Genomic DNA, 24,023 nt, shown 5'->3' on the forward strand with positions numbered 1-24,023 from the left:
TCTTGTTCTTGTAATATTAGTGTTACATTTATAGTACTTACATAAATTATCTTATAAGGTGGGTTTTACGTAGCCGCATAATTCAACTCAAATAGTCACCAAAAGAAGAATTGAACTCAAATTGGACTATTGGAGAGAGATTCTAGTCTATCCTTTACGTTTAATTGTGTGATTGTGTCAACTGTTTTGTTAAGAGAGTCACTTTAATAAAAACGTCTAAAATATTTTTTTTTAAGATATTTTTAATAATTAAAATTTAATATATATTATTACTTAAATTATGTTATTTTTATCAAAATTATGTCAGATAAATTAATTTAATCAAAAAATAATGAATCAAATTTTGAATCGGTCTAAATTAATATTATTTTTTTATAAAAAATATTTTTATCTAGATGAGTCTCTTTTAAAAAAGAAGAAGAAGAAGCAGCCGCCACCAACCACGTCATCTTTCTCTCATTATATATGGCTAGTACCGATGTATTCAAAAGTTGAAGGTAATGATAGAGTTTATAACGCATTGAAAGGTAATTATTATTCAGGCACCCATCATGGCATCATACATATATATATCCCATCATTCCAAATAAGAACCCAAACCATGATGATGATAGGTATGGCTATTATTCCATATTCCAATTAGAAATAGAAATCTAGTATTAGCATCATCAATCTTCCATGGCAATTTTTTCTAAGCTCTTCCACAAGCTTTGTTACAAAATCATAATCCTATTGGCATTCCTTCTGACTGAAATAATCATCCTCATCAGGAAGCTAAAATCATCATCATATACAGGTCCAATCACAACAAAGAAGTACCTCAGATTCATCGAAGAGAAGAACCCAACAATTTGCTACAGCAAGAAGAGTAGTAAGTTATTGAAGCTGAAACCGCCACGGCACGTGGAGTGCACGCTATGCTTGTCGGAGTTCATGGAAGGGGAGAAGCTGAGGAGTCTGAAATGCCAACACACGTTTCACAGGGATTGCTTAGACACATGGCTCAAAGACTACTGCGCCACGTGTCCTTTGTGCAGGTTAAAAGTGGTGTCCGATGATGTTGTTTCCCAGCACCGTGAGCTTAGAAAGCAAGCTGATTCTAACGGTAACGGTGAACAGCTAACGTATTTTTTAGCCGTGTTACGTGGCGGTAACACTTTGCAAAGTTAGCTGCCATTCCGTTGTTTCCATCCTAGTTACATGGAGCGCAATATGTTTCGACATGTTATCTAATTGGTAGCCATTACCATGTAATGGAACTTAACATTAACCATTGTACTTTGAAATTATGTTGCTAATGTTAAGTTTCAAATTAAGTTGGGCATATGTGATCATTGTTTCATTATGGTGAATTAGATCATTATTCTTGAGCGGTTCTCAATTACAATTGTAGAGAATGAAATTCTTTGGAATATATATTTCCCTTGTGCTGGGAAGAATGTCTATGTACTCTGTTCTTTAATGTAAAGAAATATATTAGAATCCTGTTAATAATTACCTTAGCTTTTATTAATAATGTTGTCTTGGAAGGCTATTCTTAAATTCAGAGAAGTTGAATTTGTTAAGTTTGATGTTGCCAGCTTGGAATTCATAAATTTGAAAATATATATCTCGATTTTTCTTTGCAAGAAAGAAGCAGGAAATAATTCTATTAGAAAATTAAGAAGGGTCCAACCAACAATAAATTAACAAGTGTTTTTGAACTACATTCTACTAATTAATTGTCATTGATTAGTAATTATTTAAATTTTATTTTTTAAAGATACAAAATTAATGATTATTAATTACCTCTTCTTATTCTAATTTACTTTTTACTATTTATTACGTAAATCCTAATTCTTCTTTCCAAAAAAAAATTTGAAATTCCAAAAAAAAAAAAGTACCAAAATATAAGATAAAAAATCATCCAAATCCTAAGAAAAAAACATAGAAAACATAGAAAAAAGAATCATCCAAATCTAATAAAAAGAATCATCCGAAATTTAGGAAAAAGAAACATAAAAAACTAGTTAAAAGAATCATTCAAAACCAAATAGGAAGAGGAGAAGAAGAGCCGCAGGATAGCCGGAGACGACGCCTTGGACAGTGTTGTGTGGACGGCGGGGGACTCGCAGTGGCCCGTTGCGAGGAGGAAGCCACGAAAGCCGTGCATCGCGAGTGAAGGAGTCGCCATAGATCGAAGTAGTTGATCGTGTGTCGCAAATGGAACCCGGCGGTGGCTACGTCGTGACGGAAGGAGAGTCATGGGGTGAAGAGAACGGTAGCTCCAGATATGATCCGTTGAAGTTCATCAAAAATTCATTTTTTTTATAAAAGTTTACAAATTCTCCATTCCTAAGGATTCATAACCAAAACCAAATCAAGCCTCTTCCATCTCATCATACAACATTACCAAACATTATACTTTACCTTTCCATCATATTTCAACCATCCAAATCCTATATCCATCAATTCCACCTCTATCACCCCACAATTTCATATTTTGCATATCAACATTCAATATTACACACTTACACCAATTCTCACCACTCACAAGCTTCATCTATCATGCATCATCATAATTCTCACTTCCACATATCAAAACCATCACAAGCATTAACATCATCACACATTATCAAGTTAACACCATCATCATGCATCCTCAAAATCAAACAATCAATTCAATCCAAACCTATCCTATGAGTCACTAGTCTAAGTGTCCTGAAATATTATATATTACATAGAGAAAACCGAAACCATACCTTGACCGATTCCCAATATGTACCAAAACCCAAATTGAGCGCAATTCAAGCTTCCAACCACAACTAAGTCACCAACCAACTCCAACAAGCATCAACAATCACTCCAAAGCTCCAATCAAATGTCAACAATCACAAACTCAATCTATATACACATAATTTACAACAATTCAACCTAGGGTTTATCAAATCCACAAAACCACAAGAGATTTGAATTGCTCACCTTACCTAATGATGATTGGGGCAAAACCTAATAATAATCAAGTACTAGAGTGTACCTAAACACCCAAAATCATAAAATTTCACTCAATACAAAATCCTAAAATTTCGAATTTTTGAAAAGAATAACTAAGAGGGATTTCGTTATTTTCTTACCAGTTTCTTGGGTGAGTTTTGTAGAGCTCTCCGTGGTGATCGCGTGGCCGCAAATGGTGCGGCGATCGGAGCTCCGTAGCTCAAGTTATGAGTTTGGAAAATTACGTGTGAATAGTGATAATGGGGGTTTCTCTCCTTCTTCCCCTTTTCAGCTGCATGTGTTGTGTTTTGTGGCTGAGTGTGGTTCATTAATTGGGTTATATATGTTGGGTTTTGGGCCCAACTTGGGCTCGGTCCAACCCGTTAGCGTTTTTAACCCATTTGGCCTAACTTTGGGTCAAACCTTTAAAATTAATGTCTGATTTTCAACTCTAAATATTTTTCTAAGATTTTCTACTATTTTTAATTGTTCTCGCATAATACCAGACAAACTTGAACCAGTTCGACCGGTTCATCTGCCGGTTCGCGATTATTACTCGGTTTTTCGCAAAAAATTACATTTTCCGACTCAAAAAAATCTACTAAGTCCAAATATCATATTTATATTTTCTAATTCTCATTCTAAATTTTCGGATCCTATTTTGAACAATTATTAATCATTTAATTAAACGGTTAATTAGTCGCGGTTCTTACACACTGCGGACATGGAGAAGGGAAGGGTGAAAAAACGGCGCCGTTGATGAGTAAAAACAAAGAACGTGATTGGCATTGGTGTTATTATACAAATCCTAATTTTGCATAACCAGCAATTAATGGGGTTATTCAAATTAAAATTTAATAAAATATATTGAAATAATTATAATTAATTGAGTTGTTTAATTTTCTCTATACTTTTTCAGCAGAGAATCTCTTCAACAACATGTATAAGGAGTTGACTTTGACCAAAGAAGTGGCTGAACATATTCCTATCCTATAGTGATCACAAAAACTTTAAAAATTCTTTTATGGTGGATTGGTTGGGGATGAAGATGTTTATGATTTTTATTTTTTATATTTTTATGCTTATAATGGATAACCATATCTTAGATTAATGATGGACCAATGTCTGGGTTTTATTCATTGTTAAGTCTCATTTTATTATGAATAGTAGTTTTGTTTCTCTTTATTGGTGGTGATCTTTCAAACGAGTTATGAATGATTGAGCTTTACATGATTTAGGACTGTTAATAATTTTTATATTCAAAATATATTTTATATATTGTTCGAAACTAAAAAATTTTCTTAGAAGTTTACCTAACTTTCTCTTCTCCAATATAGTGTAAGAAAGACAGGATCTTTATTAATTGTTATTAATTCACTTACTCCAAGTTTGTTTCCAGTGATAGAAAATGTACTTATAAATATAAATATATGCTGAAAATTATGATTATTTGATAACTAAGTAGCACTATCAATTTAAAAAAAATTTACATGCTAGAAATAGAGAAAAAAAAGGAAAGAAAAGAAAATTTTCTTTCATATTTTTTCTTTTTTTTTTTCAAATGAAAATGAAAGTTTATCAACATCAACACTAACAAAATAGTGGCAGCAGCACTAATATGAGACATCTTACGAGTAACAAAAGATTAATGTCAATCGCTAACACAATTTTCTTCTTTTTTATTTCTGTTTTTTCCTTTTCTTTTCTCTCTTTTTTCTCTTTCCTCTCTTTGCTTTTTCTTTTTCACTCTCTCGTCCCTCGTTTTACCTCTTTCAGCCTATTTCTCTAATTTGTCCCTTTCTTTTCTCTCTCTCTCTTATGAGGTCACTGAAAATCTATGTTTTTTTATTATTGCTTGGCTTGAAAATGCCATCAAAATAAAAATCAAAGTGTTTGTGGAATTTGGATGCGTTTTGAGAAGAAGATTTAGGGTGATTGAATGAATTGATTCCAATTAGAGATCCACCAAAACCTGTTATGGTTATTAGTGACTTAGAGAAGGGGGTTGAATCTAGGCCTCCTTTTTGCTTTGCTTGCTTTTATTTTAAACTGGATGAAACATAGAGAATCAGTTAAGTCTACTTTTATATATTGAAAACTCAGAAGACACTTTTATTTTTTCTCTTGTCGATAGAGGAGCCAAAATAAAATTACGAGGAAGTAGAATTGCTGTGACGTCTTACTGGACGGAATAAGTAGGAGATAATTTTATTTTGTCTTTTAGAAAATAAAATCAAAATCAGATCAGAGAAGGAAGAGTATCACATTTATATATCCTGATTCAACCATTTTGTGCAATGTAACCTATATCCAGTCTTTACCACAACAATGATGAAATTTTCACTATCTTTAACAAAGAATACATTCACTAATTTTTCTAAGATTCAACCCAATCCTATCTGGGGACAAACCCAACTTCTACCCAGGTTAGATTTGACTAGGTTCACTCTCTAGATTTTCAACCACTAAGTGCTCACCCAACTTAGCAAGAAAATTCTCTCAGGATCATAAAAATAAAACAGAAAAATGTACAAAGGATATCTGAAATAAACATTTGGCTTTTCTCCAAATCTAACTTTCTTCACCTTTTTTCTCAATGACTTTTTCTTAATTCCTCATGTTAATGCCTTTTTTCCATTAAAACAAAGAAAAATAAAACTGAGAGTGCAGAATACTTCAATAGAAAATTATGAAGGAGAATAAGGTATAGCTTGTAAGCTATGAAAACCCAAACTTTATGCTCTCACTCCTTGAATCAACCTCTAGCCATTTATCCCTTTAATAGAGGAGTAAAGCTTCCAAAGCTTAAAACTTGGCTTCATCAATTTGACTTGTTCTTTTCCCAATTCAGCAGCAGCGGTGCAAAAGAGAGATAAAGTAGTAGCGGTGATTGAACCTTACATGCGTACATACCTACCATCTTCTCTTTCATCCTTTTTCAAATTTCTTCAAGGATCTAAGCCATTCATTTGTGCTTTGACTCCAAGTTTCTTTCTTGTTCCTTGATTTGTAGCAGATCTCTATAATCTTCAGTTTACTATTTCAGTGCATGCAGAGAGAATATTCAACAATCTTCAATGAAGCACAAAGAAAGAAAATTTTCTTTAATGTAGCCTTCAGATTTGATCTTTGCTTAGTGCCCTAGCTAATTGACTTTCTTCTTCTTGTTTGATTTTGGTAACTCACTTTTCATCTTTAATTTGAACCCTAAATAGAGTTTCCTTTTCTTGCTTTACTTTTTGGAATGCTTCACGTGGGTGAGAGAGAAGAGAGAGACAAAGAGAAGAGAGAGAACTAGTTCAGTTACTTTATATTATGGTTCAAATGAAAGTGAATATTCCTTCCCTTGATGGTAAATCTTCCCATAGGCCATGAATGAGTTAAATAATATGAATATGGGCTTGACTCATCTTTAAATCTTCTGGGCCCGAACCACTTAAGGACTTTGCTTGTTATTCAATCCTTTAGATTTGGCCTGATGATTGCTTTTGTTTCTGATGAAAAATTATTGGTGTAATAAAAAAATATTCCCTTGAGCCATGAGTGTATGTGGGCCTGAAGCTTGTTATTAGGCATGTTTTTGCTTTCTATTAATTCTGCATAGTTAACAAACTAATCACACACATAATTGAGCTTTCAATCTAATAATTAATATTTGGTCATCATCAATTAATTATTATTAGTTCTTTAAACTCAACAATCTATAAGTCGCTTCAATGAGGTCATCAGAGCCAATTTTTCCTGTAGTTTCAAGCCAAGCCTTTCGGTCAACATCCCAAACTCATCCATTTTGGAGGAAAGATTGTAACTTTAGCGACTAAACAATAATTAGAATTTAGGAATGAACCAATTGAACTAAAATCTAGGATATACAAAAATGGAGACTAAAATGGTATTTTTATTAAGCAAGGTAGAGTGAAAAAATAATTTGCTAAATTTATGAGAGGAACTGAATTGATAGGGTGACAAAGAATCAAAATTTTGGTATGAATACATAGGTTAAAATTGAAATTGTTGTTTGGGAATAATAAGAAAGTAAAAAAGAGAAAAAAACATAGAAAGGAAAGGGAAAATGAAATGAGATTATGATGATACCAGAGCTACATGAATATCGTCAGAGGTAAGATAAAATTTGAATCCCTAATTTGAAGTAGAAAGTAAGAGATAATGATGATACCCGAACTTATGCAGCCATGATACTGGTATGGTGGTGCTTTTCTGTTCCGAAAGATGGATGAAGAGAAAGAAGGGTAAATTAGGAATTTAGGAATTTAGTAGTATGAGAATAAGGATAAATTAGTAATTTCATTTAATTTAAAAATTAAGATTTTTAAATTTGCTATATTAGTCTATGTGTTGGCTCAATATTTTTTGATATTATAGAGAAATGTGTGATTTTTATCATTATTTTCTTACATGTAAGTTTAACACTACTTTAGAAAAAACATTTACTTTTCAAAAGATAAAAAATGTCATTGCCATTTTGTTTTGTTAATTTTTTTAATAGGTTAAAAAGAATACAGCACCACTATTTTGTGAAGAAAATAATTTTTTAAAAAATTTTAAAATGTGAAAACGGCAATGCTATTTTGTTGAAAAATTTTTAAATTAGAAAAAAAATAGAAAATGGCAATGTTGTTTTGTTTGTTAAACGAGTTTAAAAATTAAAGTTGGTCAAAACGTCACTGACCTATTGAGAAAAAGTGAAAACGTCAATGAAATTTTGTATAGCCACAAATAAAAAAAAATATAAAACTAACTATAAAAGGAACCTTTGGTGTTAGCTAAAATGCATTAAGGAGAATAGAGGTGAACAAGTTGTTTTCATTTTTAGATTTTGAGAGAGATTTTTAGTTCTTCAAATTGTTATGCATATTGAGAGAGTAAAAAAAATTGTGAGTAAATGTAATAAGTGTATAAAATAGAGGGTTATGTTAATTTAAAAATATACTACAATCGTCAGATTTTGCCTCATACATATGAGGGCGTGAGCTTTTTATATGAGAATTCATATGTTATTGTTATTCTTCTTTCAATAACATATGAACGACCTAAAATTATATTTTCTCAAAGTGTAGATCATCAAGTATTGAAGAGAGTGACAAATATTTTGTACAGGCAACTTGTAATAATATTTGGTGGTTTCGTTTAATTTTAAATAATGCATATGGTTGATAAAGCTAGTATGCAAGAAATGTTTTCGGCCTACCATCAGCAGCTGTTGAGTACAAAACTTATATGCTTACCGAGAAAATTAGTTGGTTGAGGATCTCCGGATTTTGATGCGAGTGTTTTGGACTTTCTACCCTTGTATTAAAGCATTCAGAAGTTGCAAGCCAGTGGTACAAGTAGATGGCACACTTGTATGAAAAATATAAAGGGGCTCTTTTAGTTGCCATATCACAATATGGCAATGGGAATATCATGCCTCTTGTATTTGTCATAGTTGAGGGTGAGACTGCCGATACTTGACACTTTTTATTAGCCATCTATGAACACATGTGGTTAGTCGAGATGGTGTTGGTCTTATATTTGATCGACACAAGTTCATTATCTCAACTGTAGGTCGTAGTAATGGAACATGGCAATATTCGAGAGTTATTCACATATTTTACATCAAACACATAGCATCTAACTTTTTGAATAGGTTCAAGGTATCACATATGGCTATTTGGAAGGTTTTTAGGATGATTGTGAATTTGTTTATGTGTACGGTGGTAGGTATGGTTGTGAATACGATGTCATATAAGTTGTGTGAAAGGTTGTAAGGATTATTGAATGTGATGGTATAACTGGTTATGAATATTCATATGTGTGTGATGGGTGTAGATATCGTGGTGGATATAATATGGAGGTGGATATGATTGTTGCTGTGATGGTGAGTATGGGTATGGATATAGTGGTTGTTGTTCTTGTAGTTGTTACTCTGGTTGTTGCTCAAGTTGTTATCATGGTGGTTTGCTCTTGTTATTGGGGTTGTTGCTCTTGTTTGGAAAGCCACATGAGATCACCGAATTTACAAATATACTAATACATGTACTAGTTGGAAGGTTGATAGTTCTCAACATGTTGACCAGTTAAGGTGCACGTAGAACTGTTTGTCCATTTTAAGATCCATTTCTCATGTTCAACTGTCCAATTCTTGGCTTTTGGACCGGTCAGCACTATGTTATGGGACGCTCCAAGGTTCATAGCTTCTCATGGGAGCTCTTGATAAAAGCCAAATTTCTTTCTCACCCTATTAGTCGGATGCCACTCCACAACCTCAAAACATATTTGAGGCATTGTTGCACTCCAGAGATCTGAAACCCTAGTTCAGCTCAAGTAGAATAATATGAGGTGCAATCCAGTTAGGATTGTATACATCCCACACAAACTTAAATAACATATGAAAGCTCAAAGGTATAAATATGCAATCATCAATTTAAGTCAATATAAGTAAAAGTACAGATGACAAAACATATATCCCGTCCAGAGAAAGATCATCCAACATTCTCCTGATGTCAGCAGTTGTCGAATTTCTATATTGATCTGTGGTGGGTTGATAAATCATTCTACTTGGCATATAATGTTCATATTAGAAAGTACCAACAACAGAAATAATAATCAAATCCACATCGTATTTAAATTTTACCTATGAATGAGTGAAAAGCTAGTATCCATCGACTAATGCCCTAATGACAACATCCGTATCCATTCCCACACAAGAAGCAACGCTAGAGGACCATCCATATCATACCTTAATGCTCGACATAATGATTGATATATGTGTACAAGGCATGCAGAACCCCAACTAAACCTATTAATCTAAAAAAACTGGTGAAGCAACGGCAAATACTTCCAGTATATAGTAATTCCAGACTTGTCATTGAATAATGTCATAGCAAATAGCAACATTATATGACATTTCACATATATTTCCTTACTTAGTCGGTCCATCAAATGTTGGCGCTGCTTTAGGTTGCAAAACCATGATAGATGATTTCGCTTCCTCTATGGTCGTGCGATCCAGGAGCACTACCAAATTGGTTCATCCACTCGATTTCTAACCCGCTTGTGTTGTGATCAGTAGATCTAATCATCGGGCGACCATGTGTTCGAAGTCCAAAGATCATGGCAATATCCTCCAAAATAATCATGCATTCGGCATGTGGAAGATGAAAAGTGTACGTCTCAAGACGCCACCTTTCAACCAATATGTTTATACTCGAATTGTAAGTCATAATCTTCCCAATCTAAGATATATGATAAAATCGGTTCTCTCTTAGTTGTTCTTCCATTGTGAGTTCGTGACATTGTGTAAGTCTACTTGGTTTAAGTGTCTGTTGTGCAGATTTTTTAAACTCTGAAAATAAAAATCATAATTAGCAGTCAATAAACTATGACTAATAATATAAATTAATATTCATATTAATTACTAACTACTCAATTCAATAAGAACTATAATTAATAATGACTAAATTAATTGTTAATTATTAACTACTATTGTAAACACAAAAGTTACTTACATATAAAGAATGTCGAAGATATTCTATAACATAGTCTAGAGCACATGTAATGTCATATTTTTCCGTCTTCGTCTTTTCTTAATTCCACAATAAAAAAAACATACAAACAATTAATAATAACTCTATTTTATTTGCTAGTGATTAATCATTTATAATCAATATTTAAAAACATACACTGAAACTATTAAATAAATAATTTTTCTTTTGAAAAAAATATTTCAAACAAAACAAAACTTACTAAAAATATATAAAACAACTAATTAATAATAGTTACCAACAACAATTAACTAACACTAATACTAGTACTATTGCTACATCTACAAGAACAAATCACATTATTTAACTAGGTATAATCATGTTTTTTTAACTACTTTCAGCCTAAACAAAGTTAAAAAATCACAATAACTAACTACTAATAACAACAAAAAAATAAATAAAAATACTTACTTGATTGATTTAGTGAATCTCCCTTTTCTCTTAACGTTTTGTTCAACAAGTAAGGTGGCAAAAAAATTTTAAGAAAGGGATGGAAGAGAGAATCGAAGAAGAAGGAGAAGAAGAAATAAGGGTAGAAGAGAATGGTTTTAGGTTAGGTTTTTTTTTTTTGAATAAATATTTTAAATATTTTATTTACAAATATGGGTAACTTGGACACAATTTAGGTTTTGTATCTTATTACTTATCTCATTCATAATATAAACGAAATATATATATATTGTTTGCATTGTAAATGAGATAAGACACATACATGAACGTAACGAGTGAACACATGTTATGTAACATAGCCTATTACTTAGTTGGGAATTATGGTGTGCATAGATGCACAAAGAGATTATATCAATTGATTAAATGCAATGTAGCATATTGCAGGAGCAATTGACTTCGAGGTTAGTATTGTTATTTTTTTTTAATAAAAACTCATATATCTGTTATAGTTAAAGTACTTTGATTGGTTTTATGTTGTACCATGTATGACTAGAATTGATGTTGTGTTAGGAGCATGATATATGTTAGATTAGTGGCTAGTTTGTTTTAGTAGTTGGCCTCTACATTTAGTTGAGCAACCTGTTTTAGTGAATATTAGTTAAAATAATTTTTTAATAAATTTTATTTCAATTTGTATGCTAGGAATTAAATTCAGTAATTTCACAAAAAAAAATTAAATTATGACATTTGAAATAATTTTATTTTTAAATATTTTATTTTAATTTATTTTTTACCTTAACAGAGGCATCGCCTCCTACTTCCTAGGCGAGTTAGTCATACTCTTGTACCACCGGACGTCATTCTCCCTTACTTTAGGGAGGCTGGTTTTAGCAACATGGTGCAAGTCAGGAACTTTGTGCTTGACAACACCCTGATTTCTATATTTATAGTGTTGGTGTCTGGAGACCCACACTTTTCACATGCCTTAGGGTGAGTGCACCATCACCTTGCAAGATGTTACGTACCACCAAGTGTTACACACCAATACTGAAGAGTCAATGGGTGGCTGCTTGAGGGACTTCCAAACATAGTACCAATACCCGACATGGGAATGGATAGAGAAGTTTCTCGGTGTTAGGCCTTCGCATGCTCAACAGGAAGAGCAAAGGAAGGAATTCTTTTCTATCAAGCTGACATGGCCTAGTGACAAAGTGTACCATATTCCAGGTGGTGTAGATCCGGCCACTCTTCGATAGTACACAAGGTGTTATATGCTGCTGCTGATCGGTAGTTACCTGATGACAGATAAGTCGTACAATCAGGTTCACATAAGGTGCCTTTAGTTTGTCCTAAGGATCCGTCGTGCAAGCATAGACATATAACTCTTTGTGCTCAGCAACACATCGAGCAACCACAACCATTGTTGGATGCATGCTACTACTAATATCATGGATATTCCATCGGTTTCTAGCATGGTGCCCACTTGAGTGGCAGACACTGACCTTTTCATTGGCTATGAGGTATATATTTATTAGCTTCTCATATTGTCTTTCTTATTTATTAACTTTAATATTTTCGGCAGGTTAAGACTCAAGTGGGAGAGAAAACAACATTAATATTTATTAACTTCTCATATTGTCTTTCTAGAATGTGTGCATGTGTCACACATGCAAAGAAAATGTCAACGGCATTTTCAGGAAAACAACATTGCCGTTTTGTGCCTCAACGGTATTGACGATTTGAGTCTTAACACTAACACCTCCCACAATAGCGTATTACACATCATTTTGATAATTTTTTAATGTAACACCACACTCCTTCCAATATTAAAAGAAATAGTTCCTCTATGTTTGCTATTTCATCTCTCCTGTTAGCCAATTCAGGGGTTTCCATTGACAGAAATGTGAACATTTAATAGTTGGTAATTTTCGTCAAACTTAATATTCTTTTAGAAACTAATTTACCATTTGCATATTTTAAAATTATTGTTGTCAGCAACAGAATCTTCTGAATACCAATATAATGGTTTACCCTCATTGAAACTAATTTTTTACAAAAGTCAAAGAACCAAATTACAATTTTTAATTTCAGTAAATCACTATTTTAGACAAATAATATATTTTTTCAAATCATTGAAAATTAAACAGTTGTACATATAGCTAGAGACTAAAGAATAATATTAAAATTTGGATGAGTAGTTCAATAGTTGTTATGAGTTTGTTATTGAATTAAAATGATTAAGTAGGGTCTATTATGTTTGATTAATAATAGAGACTTACATATAATTATTTTCATGTAAAAATAATATTTGAGAATTATTAAATAATTTAATGTGTATTTGACTAAATTGTCATATAATGATTTTTAATTATTAGTATCCTACGAAAGCAATTGTCAATATGTGGCATATAGTTTAATAGTTTATAGTATGCACTCGTTATGTTGTATTCTTGTCTTTATTCCACCAACTTAATTGACCAATATTATTATGATCTTTGTCTGCATCAAACCGAATGCCATATTTCATTTCTTCTCAAATGGGAAACCGAATTTAAATTAAATTTCATTTTTATTTTGATCTTATAAAGATGTTTAGCCTATGTTTTACCAAGTCCCAGAATTCAAGTATTTATTATGATCTTTACAAGAGTGTAAAGTTTATTTACCTTCTTCATTCATTCTTTCGTCCCTTACTTTATGGGTTGGAAAGTGTAAGAGTTGACTACAATAAACAATTTTAGTTGGTATAATTTATATAACTAATTTATAACTTTTAATTTAAAGGGTTGATAACTTTTGAAAAATATTGGTAACTCTTGAAATAACAGCAAAGTCTTTTATATTAAAAAAAAGGTTTGAATTATATATTGCAAACAAAGATTTGGATTGTAAATTTAGAGGAAACATGACTTATTCAGTTATTCTTCTTCTGTAATTGCTTCCGTGAGTATATATATTATTGATTATTATTATTCTATTTCTATAATATATATACTCTTCGCTGAGTCCATAGACTCACATTACTACTAGTGAATTATTTCTTCACATACGACAGACAATGTTATTAAATATTTAATGAAGATAGGAATATATAAACACACCTAACGAATGATAAACATCTATATTCTGACACAAAAGAAAAAATATCTATTATATATTCCATATTTCCTGCGTAGTTAGGCTATTATAAAATAAGGAATGGATCCTCTCATTTTTTATTTTTTTTTTTTTAAAAAGATCATACTTTACCAAACAATCGAAAAAAAAATTGAGAGAATCCACTCCCTACCATTACTTTATTTGATGTTGGCTTGTCATTATTATCCCAACACACTACAAAAAAGTTTGTAAAGTTTACTTACAATCTCCTTATTAAGACTCTTCTTTTCACCTAGTATCTCAATTCTCAAGAGTATAATCAACTTTTTAATATATTTAAAATACTAAATTATTTCAATTCTATTTAAAATTCTCTAATTGAGATTTTCTTTTTTATTTATTTCAAATAAAAAAATTAATTTACAAATAAAATCAATTTCTAAAACTTTGTAAAGACATCCAAAGTTTTGTTGAAAAATAATGTTCAAAGCCATTATTAGCAATCATGATGATGATGAAAGACTAAGAGTAATATTGGCATGTATTTTGGATGTATTAGTCAAAATTAATTTTAAATGTGTAATTTTCAAAAGAGTACAACATTAAATCAGTTCCTAAAAGAAGTTGAATAGGACAATTTAGTTCTGAACAAATTTTAACTACTAAATTAGTTTCATAACTTTTTATTTTGTTAGACAAATCAATTCTCACGTCAAATTTTGATAAATACTTAGATAATCAATCCTTGTCATCATTTAATAAAGAGGAAAGAAGGTTAATTTTTTTAGGTATGGAAAAAAAATGTGTATCACACCAAAATGTAAAAATAATATGTAAATACAAGTATAGGGATGTTAGAGATAACAAGATGCAACATCCATGTTGCGAGTTAAATCTCGCAGGTTGCGAGCTGACACCACGTATGTAGCTGGCATACTAATATCACGCAGGTTGTATGTTGAGTGAAATTAATCATTGATTGGTTGGTTTTAGAATAGGTAAACTACGTGTTAAGTATTTTTATGATGCTATGCAAGAATTTTGCTGATAAATACCAAATTCTTTATCATTATGAGTTATGTCACTACAACAAATATAGGCTTTAGTAACGCCAAAATTTGTAACGCATTAAAATTATTTTCTTAGATGGTTTTAGATAACGATTTTTTACAATGTTACTGTTGAAGTTCAATTTTTCATTGTTTTATAGCAACAAAATAAAATCATTACAATGATTTATTTTTAGACAACGATTTTTTAATATTGTTTAAATAGTTATATAAAAGATACGCATAAAAACCATTACCTAAGAATACTTAATTTATAGTACACATAAAAACCATTACCAAAATTCACTACACTTTAAAGTCGTTCTACTAAATGGTCTTAGACAACGGTTTTTGCAGTGTTGCTATTGAAGTTTAAATTTTTATTATGTTATGGCAACAAAATAAAACTGTTCTCTTTGACTATTTTAAAGAACAATTTTATAGCCGTTACAACGATTTTTTTTATCGAGCAATATTTTTTAATGTTGTTTAAATAATTATGCAAAAGATACGCAAAAAACCATTCTCTAAGAATATTTAATTTATAGTACACAAAAAAACTATTGCCAAAATTTGCTACACTTTAAAACAGTTCTATTAGATAGTCTTAGACAATAATTTTTATAGTGTTGTTGTTCAAGTTCAATTTTCATTATTTTATAGCAACAAAATAAAACCGTTCTCTTTGACAATTTTAAAAATTAATTTATTAAAGTATAAATAATAAATTATTAGAAACTTGGGTTTTAATTTCATCCAAAGACCCGCACCTCTCCCTTACCTCTTGCGATTCCCCCTCTCTCGCAGTCGTAGCACAGGCAGGACGCAACGCTGCAGGCGGCAGCAGCTCAGAGCACCGGCAGCAAGGACGATCACTTCTACTTTTCTCCCTCGCACCGGCGTCTTACGTCCCTGCCTCTCTCCCCCCTTACATATTTCTCTCTCTATCTCTCTCTCTCTCTCTCTGCATCAACTTGGATCGAAGTCACCCAGAGCCCAGAAAGCATCGGCGGCGATGATGAGGCTCTCTCCCTCGCACCAGCGTCCTTGTCTCTCTCTCTCTCCTTCCCTCACAGCTATGAAGGGGCTTTCTCTCTCTCTCTCTCTCTCTCTCTCTTGCCCTCTCAGTTCTGCGGTGGACGGCAATGAGATGCCCCTATTCTCTGCCAGAAAGGTCATCCCTCCCTCCAGCGGCGCTTATGCTCTGAGAAGAATCTTCGCCGCTTCTGTTCTGCGACGAGGAATCTGCTACCCCGCTGGCTACCTCCTCCATTGCAAGTTAGTTGTTTCTACCATTTCAAATTGATGAAATTGTTGCGAAATCAAGGTTTAGGGTATGAATTCTATTACTGTAAATTGGGGTTATACTTTGAAATTGATTACTGTGAAATTGGTTATAGTATTTAAATTCTGTTACTTTTAAATTGAGTTTAAAGTCTGGAATTGATTACTTTGAAATTGGTTTTAGTGTTTGGATTTTGTTATTTTGAAATTCAGTTTAGAGTTTGGAATTGATTACTGTGAAATTGGTCTTAGTGTTTGGATTCTGTTAGCTTTGCTCAACCTGCATCCTTTTTCCGCTCTTTTTAACCTAATTTAAATTTTACTCTTTTTTCCCTTGAACTTCTTCTATGCTTACTGTTTTGTTATGATTTTATTTTAGTCTAAGCAAAACTCATGTCATAGCGTATGGTTTGAAAAGTACAATAGATGAGGTAAGGCTTCCCCGAAATAAATAATAATGTTTTTTTTCCATGTCGATGTTTTATATGAGTTTGTGTTTTCTTGTTTAGTTTCGTAAGAATATTGTTTTTGCTAGGTTGGGAAGTCTTACCTTAATAGATGATTAGATTGCCTTTAAGAAAGCGTTCTCATCCAACTTTCTCATCCCTCCAAATGAGAATATCTATGGTGGCATGATCCTTGCTCAACTTTGTTGTGATCCTCTAAGACTTGAATCCTATGGTTCAAGTTTTCATCTCAAAAGATTTTTCTCTAACCATGTCCTTGCCTTACTATCTCTGCATTGATTTATTTATGCCTTTTTCTGGACATCATTTCTTTTGTTTGTATTACTTTCAAGTGATTTATAAAGTTTCAATGTAGAATTCTTCAATTTCAATGTTGTTATTGTCAGTTCTTGCTCACTTCTAGCCAAAGTAATGTTACATCTTTAAGAATTCTAAATCAGTAATTGCAATATTATGCAAACTCAATTTGTCTATTATCTGTTAACGTTCTTGTTTGCATTTATTTCTCTAGATATGTTTCTTTAGACTATCCAAAGCAACTCCTAACTTGAACACCTGTCTTATGGGTTTGTATCTTAGAATTTAGCTTAGATTGTTTTCATGTGTAGCTTGTTGGCAACTCATATCTTGAAGAATTAAAAGTTTCATACTGATATGAGATCTACTTAGATACTGAATTATATTGAACTCATTATTCTAAAGTTGTTTTAAGGCTTAACAATTTGTTTATGGATCATTATATCCGGGGTCAAAATTATTTTATATTGACTTTTTCTATGGAATAATTGATAATAGAATCCTCTTTAGACATATTTTACAATCTCAAATAATGGTTTACGTGTCTTTTCACTGGTAGCTTGTTTCTTGTATTATATTTAAGTGAGATTATTAATTTGCTTGACCAAATTAATATTAGCTATTATGACCTAGCTATTAATAAGGAAATGCATAAGAAAAATCACTGGCAGTTATCTTTCTAATTAATATTAGCTATTATGACCTAGCTATTAATAAGGAAATGCATAAGAAAAATCACTAGCAGTTATCTTTCTTTCCCTCATTCCCTCTCTCTGTTAGTAAGCATTATTAGCATTAAGCTTAGCATTATATTTAATTTGCTAATTTTTTTCATAAGAAAATCATTATGAAGGAGAGAAAGAATTTAATCATACAAATTGTGAAGATCAAATACTAAAGAGTAAAAATATCAATTTATGAAGATGATGAGTATCTTAGTTTATTTTACTTATAAAATCTCTTTTATAGGTTACAAATATGTACGAATCTTACATAATACTTTATAAATCAAATTTGATGGTAAATGTTCAATTAGTTTTTTTTATTGACACTAAATTAAAAAAATAGTTGGAACTAATTTCAATACAACATGATAAAACTATTGTAAATAAAAAAATATATAACAAAAAATCGCTGTCAAAAATTACAAAGGACAATGGTGTTAAAACCGTTGCCAAAGATAGCTACAAAATGGCAACAATATGAAAATCATAGCAAAAAATACAACACCAAAGGCAACGCTTTTAAACCATTGTCTTTGTGAATAACAAAACTACAACAGCTTAAAACCGTTGCCTATACCATTATGGTTTTAAACCTACGTCGTGAAAGAGAACGGTTCTAAACTGTTGCCTATCCAGTAACGGTTCTAAACTGTTGTCAAAACAATTGTCTATGCTAATAACTATGGCAACGATTTTTTTAGTTGTCGTTGCCTTAGGTAAAAACCGTTGCCGATGAGCATTGGCAACGGCCGCATATATCACAGGTCAAAAACCATTGCCAAAGCATTACTTAAAGTTTTAGGAACGGTTTTTCGATATATGGCAATAGTTTTCGACCGTTGTGAAAACCCTTATTTGTTTTAGTGTGTGTATAAGTATCAGTGGTGTGAGGCTAGATAATTTCTAGACTGAGTTCAAGGAGATGATAAAAGTGGGACTTTTAGTGAGTTGTACAGAAATCCTGTTATCATATTTGGTAGACTAATACAGTTTGATACAATATCCATCGTTGATGAAGAAGCAAGTATGTAATAGATGTTTTAGATTCATCAAAAGACTCGAGCTCAAATGTCGATGTTGAATTGTATGTTGAGTTTGAACATATAGCTGCAGATAAAATTTAACACGAGTCAAACATGGATGATAATAGAGTAATCTGCAAAGCAAACAACAATGAGGGTTAAGAGGACTTCAGAGCCAACTACGAAGTCAATGACGAGAATCAAGATACTAACCAGGTAGGTGATATGGTTGTGTAGAGCGTAGTAGTTTGACGTGCAAGCCAGCATCCTTTTGATGTTTCACCACTACAAAATTTTTATTTGTTTGTGATAGTTTTTTAATGGAGGTTACTAAAAATCTCCATAATATATTTTATTTGTGGCAAATTATAAAACTCTCATTGTTATAATACTTCTAATCCAATTAATTATAAAACAATCCAATTCAAACAAATATTCAATCAGCCCATGCAAAAAAAAAAAAAACATAACAGGGCTTCGAGAGAAGGCTTCGAGGGAGGGGACGACGGAGAGTGAGATCTCTCTGAAACCCTAGAATTTCAATGTCACCGCCACCGCTACCGCTACCGCCACCGCCATTCATGTCTTTGCCGTTGTTGCCGTTATTGTCTCCTTCATTGAGGTAATACTTAGATCTTCTGCTTCTGCATCATCTTCTACGGCAGGTTCTTCCACTGGTTCTGCTTTTGCTCCAGTTGCTTGAAGCACTCAGAGCGAGGTTTCGGTGCGGACGCGGTGGCACTAGCTGAGGAGATCTGGAAGGCGAGCGAGCATGAGTTTTTGGAAGCTTCGATTGAAGCTGCGTTCAAAGCTATCAGATCTCGTGGAATTGATTCTCATGTCATTCCAAGTCATTGCGGTGAGAATTTCTTCCTAATTTTTTCTTGTTTAGTTCGAGACTTAAATTTTCTCACTCACTTCCGTTCAGAATTTGTTCAGACAATCTCCGTGTTTGTGAGAGAGGTGAATTGAATTTGAGTTCTCTATTAACTCCAATTTATGCCTAGTTCAGCTTCATACGGATACTTTCTCACTTGCTTCTATTATTTCAATGATTCCAGATTACAAAGCCAGCAATGTACCTTTTTATGGAAATTCAGAAAATCGATAATAGTTACTATCCTGAGGTATATATGTATGTCTTTCTAATATTTCCTTTTCAAATGGAAGATTGAACTTACTGATTACAAAATAGTTCGCTACATGGATGGCTTTGTAGACTCTCCATAAGCCCTTTATTATCAATGATGGATCTGGCTTCAAAATGCTATGGAAAGCCGTTAAGACATTCCTAGATGTTTGCACAGTAGCAAAAGTTCAAGTATGGATCATTGTTATATTCCATTATATTATTCCATTTTCAGATATCTTGAACTAACAAGATTCTTATTCCATTGGTACCAGTTTTACTTTTGGCATGCCAACTATGTTATAGTTACTGTGATTGATGGTGGCAATGGATTGGCACTAGTGACAATGGTGGTTTAGTTGTTAGTGATTATACAAATCTTATTAATATTTAAGTTGATAATACGTTAAAGGTTGATTTCCCTTTTGGTTTGTAATATTATCTTGCATTTGGTTGAACTTATTTTGGTTTGATTTATAGTAAGAATTTGTCCCCTATTTTCCTAAAGACAGCATATTTGTATTATACAAATTTTAACTGTTATCATATTTCATCTACTTATGTGAAAGATTAATCCTTGACTGGGAAAAACAAATCATCCCCTTTATTTTTGTTGTTTCTACAGGAAAAAAGAAGGTCCTGCAACAAAACCTTACATAAAATGGGCAGCATCAATGGCTACTTCTCTTGATACTGGTGTCCCCTGTATTATGTACATGCAAGCAGATGCTCCAAATCCTATTGTAGGTAATTAACTAATTATTAAGAATCCTTAATTTGCAGCTATCTTCACTAATATTACTTTATTGTTATACATGTTAATTGCTAGATTAACACATGCAATAGAGTTTACTGCGATCAGTTCATACCAAACTCTAATGCTAAGCCGAAGATTTAGATCGAGGGCTATAACGGATGGTTAGTTACTCGAGTTAAGTTAGTTAGATTCTTGATAAAAGAGCGCAGATAAAGACCGAAAAAAGGGTCTAAGTGATTTTGAATTCTTTGATTTGTAATGGCAGGTTTCTTTATTATGGTGGAACTGTACCTTAGAGACCTGTGAAAGATCTTGCATTTACTGTGGTAAGATTTTATCAACTTGGTGGAACTTTTATGAACTACTATATGGTATTGAAACCTATGATATCTTTTAAGTTTGTTATTATATGTATATGAGAAAGGAATTGAGTTAATAACACAAAGTTTTGATGTAAAACAGTATCATGAAGGAACCAATTTTAGTAGAACCACAGGTGGACTTTTTGTTGCTACTAGTTATGACTATGATGTACCACTTGATGAATATGGTATGATATTTATTTATTTATCTATCTTATTATTTTGGTTCTAAAGAGAATTTCAAATTTAATCAATATCTCCTATGTAGGAATCATTAGACAGCCTAAGTGGGGACACCTTAAAGATTTGCATAAATTTATAAAGCTTTGTGAAGAAGCATTGATTGCTACTGATCCAGCAGTTACATCTCTTCATCCAAATATAGAGGTATATATGAGTAGCACTTTTTAAAACTTATATCAGATTTTCTTAAATTCTTCAAGCTTATTATGTTTTTAATATCTTATTAAATCATCTTTATATGCTTTATGGTTTCTGCTCTTTGAGCTCTCAGGTTGTAATTTACAAAATAGATAATGTGTCTGCTGTCTGCATAAACACTATAAGGTTTATATTTAATTAAGGTAAAGCTAGTATATTAATTTCTACTGTAACTGTGGATCACTTTAGTAGTTCTTTAAAGGATAAAATATGGTTCAAGAAGTCTTTTTAGTGTATGTTACAAAGTAATGAACTTACTCCAGCAGAAAAGATATCAGAGGAAATAGGAAAATTAATAATCAGATAGGGTGCAACTAAATAAGTGCTATTATGATATTTGGTTGGATTATTCTTGTTCATAATTTGGTAAGTGATCTTTATTTTATTCGTACAAAAGAATTCCACTATTATGCCATAAAAGAAGTGCTGGAAGGGATATTAGTTAGCAATTCCATTATCAGAAAAAGTATGCTGATTCTCTTGTTAGACAATAACTACTACTTACATACCAGGCTTATGATAATAAATTAGGTAGAGGTTGTGACATATAGAACATTTAAGTGGTGTGTAATATAACATATTTGACTCTAGGTGCATTTAATAATAATTAAAAAAAAGGCTGCCATGAATAATCAAATGAATTAGTAATCTTTGACCTCATTCTATATTCTATTTCCCTGTGAATTTTATGCCAATAATTGGAATTATAACAAGAGCCAAGAGATTTTAATTTACAAATATATCAATCAAATAATCATGTGTGGATGATAGTGAATTAGAGTAGTCAAAAGTCTCTTCTGTAGTTGCATTTGAAAGTTTTCTTTTATAAAACATGTTAGTGACTAATGCTTCTGCTGAATCAAAGCAATTTAAAGCTCAAATGATGTCACCAATGTGTGATTTTAATTCTGATTCTCATTCTCATTCTGAAGGCATATATATATCAGTAACCTCACAATAGAGACTTTCTTCTTCCTTTCAAACAAGGCAAGCTTTAGGTATGGTTATTACTATTATCCCCACTTTCATGCTATTGGATATGCAAGACTAATGCATAGAAGCATGTTAAGTTTAATTTTGTTAAAAAAATTATAAGTTTGTGATTATTTAAATTTGAGTTCATTTAATTTGTTTAGTTTTAGGAATAGATTTAAGTTTTATGTTTATTATTTTTGTTTTAATTTGTTTAGTTTTAGGAATAGAAGATGATAATGTTCCCCCTTTGCCTATTGTTTCTTGTTTTTATATCCTTGTGTTGATGCAGAGCATTGATGCAGAGTATGGATGTTTTTTTCAGATATCATGCATGTGTTTTTATTTGTTCATGTCCAAAAGGGAGAATTCCCGTAACCATAACCATACATGACAAAATTAATAAGTTGTTTGGGTTTGGATTCAGAATTTAATTTAATTGATTATATTATTCTTCAATTTTTTTATAGATAATAATTATAATTAAAATGGGTATTGATTCTTCTCTCACTAGTTTCTTATTATTGCTTTTGGACAAATGCTTGTTGAGGTAAGATAATAATTATATCCTGTTTTATTTTAAATATGTTAGAAGTTTATTATAGCTTTGTAGTTTATTATGTTAGAAATCTCATATATATTTTTTAGTAGTACACATGTCTAATAATTATTTTTCCCTATTTGTAAAGATAATCTCTCTTTTTCAGTTCTCAGATCAGTTTGGGCATCATGCCCAGCTTTTGCTTTAACACCTTTTTTTTGGAATATATATATTTTCATAATTTTTTCAGAAAGATCAAATTTTGTATCAGTTAGTTATTAGTAGATGTATAAAAAATTTAGAATTATATTGTTGTTGCTTAGTCAAGTGTGATCTAATTCTAGTATTTTTATGGCAGATGCTTAGGATCAATGCAAAAAATCCCCATTATTAATAGATTTCAAGCATGGCAGATGCTGAAGTAACCGAATGGGATCTAATATCCTCCGGTCTTCCACTTATTGTTTTATTTTACTTTTTAAAGAAAAACAATAATAGTTATGTAGAACAATACCATATGCAATTATGTTTGGAATTATTGACATTGAGAATTTTTTTATATATAGAGTTATGTTTTATATTGAGAAATTGTGTTATAAAAGATTTAGTTTTTGAATTTTAATATTAAAAAATAAATTTTTAATTTGAAAATATGTAAATGAGATGAGATTAATGAATGATTTGAAATTAAAAATAAATAAATAATTACAGAATTTGTAGAGGTTTGAAAATCTCACAAAATAGTTATATTTTGTTTAATTAAAAAATCAATTTGTGAGGGTTTTAAACTGCCACAAAATGGTTTAAAACTGTCACAAAAGTTCAATATAAAACCCCACTAAATACATACAAAATCCCCACTGAATAGATTATGAAAGTTTTTAAAAACTTTCACAAAAGACATCGTGGCACCTCAAATTTTAGGAATTTTAGTAACCCTCCACAAACTATTTGATAGGGGTTATAAACCT

At 31.6% G+C, this 24,023-nt stretch overlaps 2 protein-coding genes and 1 long non-coding RNA gene across 10 annotated transcripts; 2 read left to right on the plus strand and 1 right to left on the minus strand.

Moving 5' to 3' along the window:
- On the plus strand, positions 487-1,513 carry LOC107621630 (RING-H2 finger protein ATL7-like). Its single transcript, XM_016323663.2, has one exon. It carries the CDS (start codon positions 679-681, stop codon positions 1,168-1,170), a length of 492 nt encoding a protein of 163 aa, XP_016179149.1. The 5' UTR covers positions 487-678; the 3' UTR covers positions 1,171-1,513.
- LOC107623080 lies at positions 18,294-19,155 on the minus strand. Its single transcript, XR_001616335.2, has 2 exons — positions 19,064-19,155; positions 18,294-18,984 (listed from the first exon to the last, which is right to left on the minus strand). It is a non-coding gene; the product is annotated as an uncharacterized LOC107623080 (long non-coding RNA).
- LOC107623078 (phosphatidylinositol/phosphatidylcholine transfer protein SFH6-like) lies at positions 19,270-23,637 on the plus strand. 8 transcript variants are annotated; one of them, XR_002356712.1, is made up of 10 exons: positions 19,318-19,709; positions 19,912-19,977; positions 20,070-20,171; positions 20,605-20,726; positions 20,809-20,897; positions 21,002-21,107; positions 21,199-21,286; positions 21,367-21,485; positions 22,472-22,537; positions 23,411-23,637. XR_002356712.1 is itself a non-coding variant. In XM_021114919.1 (6 exons), the coding sequence occupies exons 1-6, from the start codon at positions 19,393-19,395 to the stop codon at positions 20,336-20,338; spliced, it is 531 nt and encodes a 176-aa protein (XP_020970578.1). In that variant the 5' UTR covers positions 19,270-19,392; the 3' UTR covers positions 20,339-20,541. The 8 variants fall into 8 exon arrangements, 1 of the variants encoding a protein (XP_020970578.1); XR_002356710.1 differs by having other exon boundaries at positions 20,070-20,726; positions 20,809-20,910; XR_002356709.1 differs by having other exon boundaries at positions 20,070-20,722; positions 20,809-20,910.

This window comes from Arachis ipaensis, chromosome B10 (genome assembly GCF_000816755.2).
Source record: "Arachis ipaensis cultivar K30076 chromosome B10, Araip1.1, whole genome shotgun sequence".
Classification (NCBI taxonomy): domain Eukaryota; kingdom Viridiplantae; phylum Streptophyta; class Magnoliopsida; order Fabales; family Fabaceae; genus Arachis; species Arachis ipaensis.

What these genes read in the sequence shown, in the direction of transcription:
- LOC107623078 (XM_021114919.1), top strand. Translation starts at nt 19,393, where the DNA reads ATGTCACCGCCACCGCTACCGCTACCGCCACCGCCATTCATGTCTTTG. An exon ending in TGTCATTCCAAGTCATTGCG is followed by an intron (nt 19,710 to 19,778) that starts GTGAGAATTTCT and finishes ACTTCCGTTCAG; the next exon opens with AATTTGTTCAGACAATCTCC. An exon ending in ATAATAGTTACTATCCTGAG is followed by an intron (nt 19,978 to 20,069) that starts GTATATATGTAT and finishes ATGGCTTTGTAG; the next exon opens with ACTCTCCATAAGCCCTTTAT.
- LOC107621630 (XM_016323663.2), top strand. Translation starts at nt 679, where the DNA reads ATGGCAATTTTTTCTAAGCTCTTCCACAAGCTTTGTTACAAAATCATA.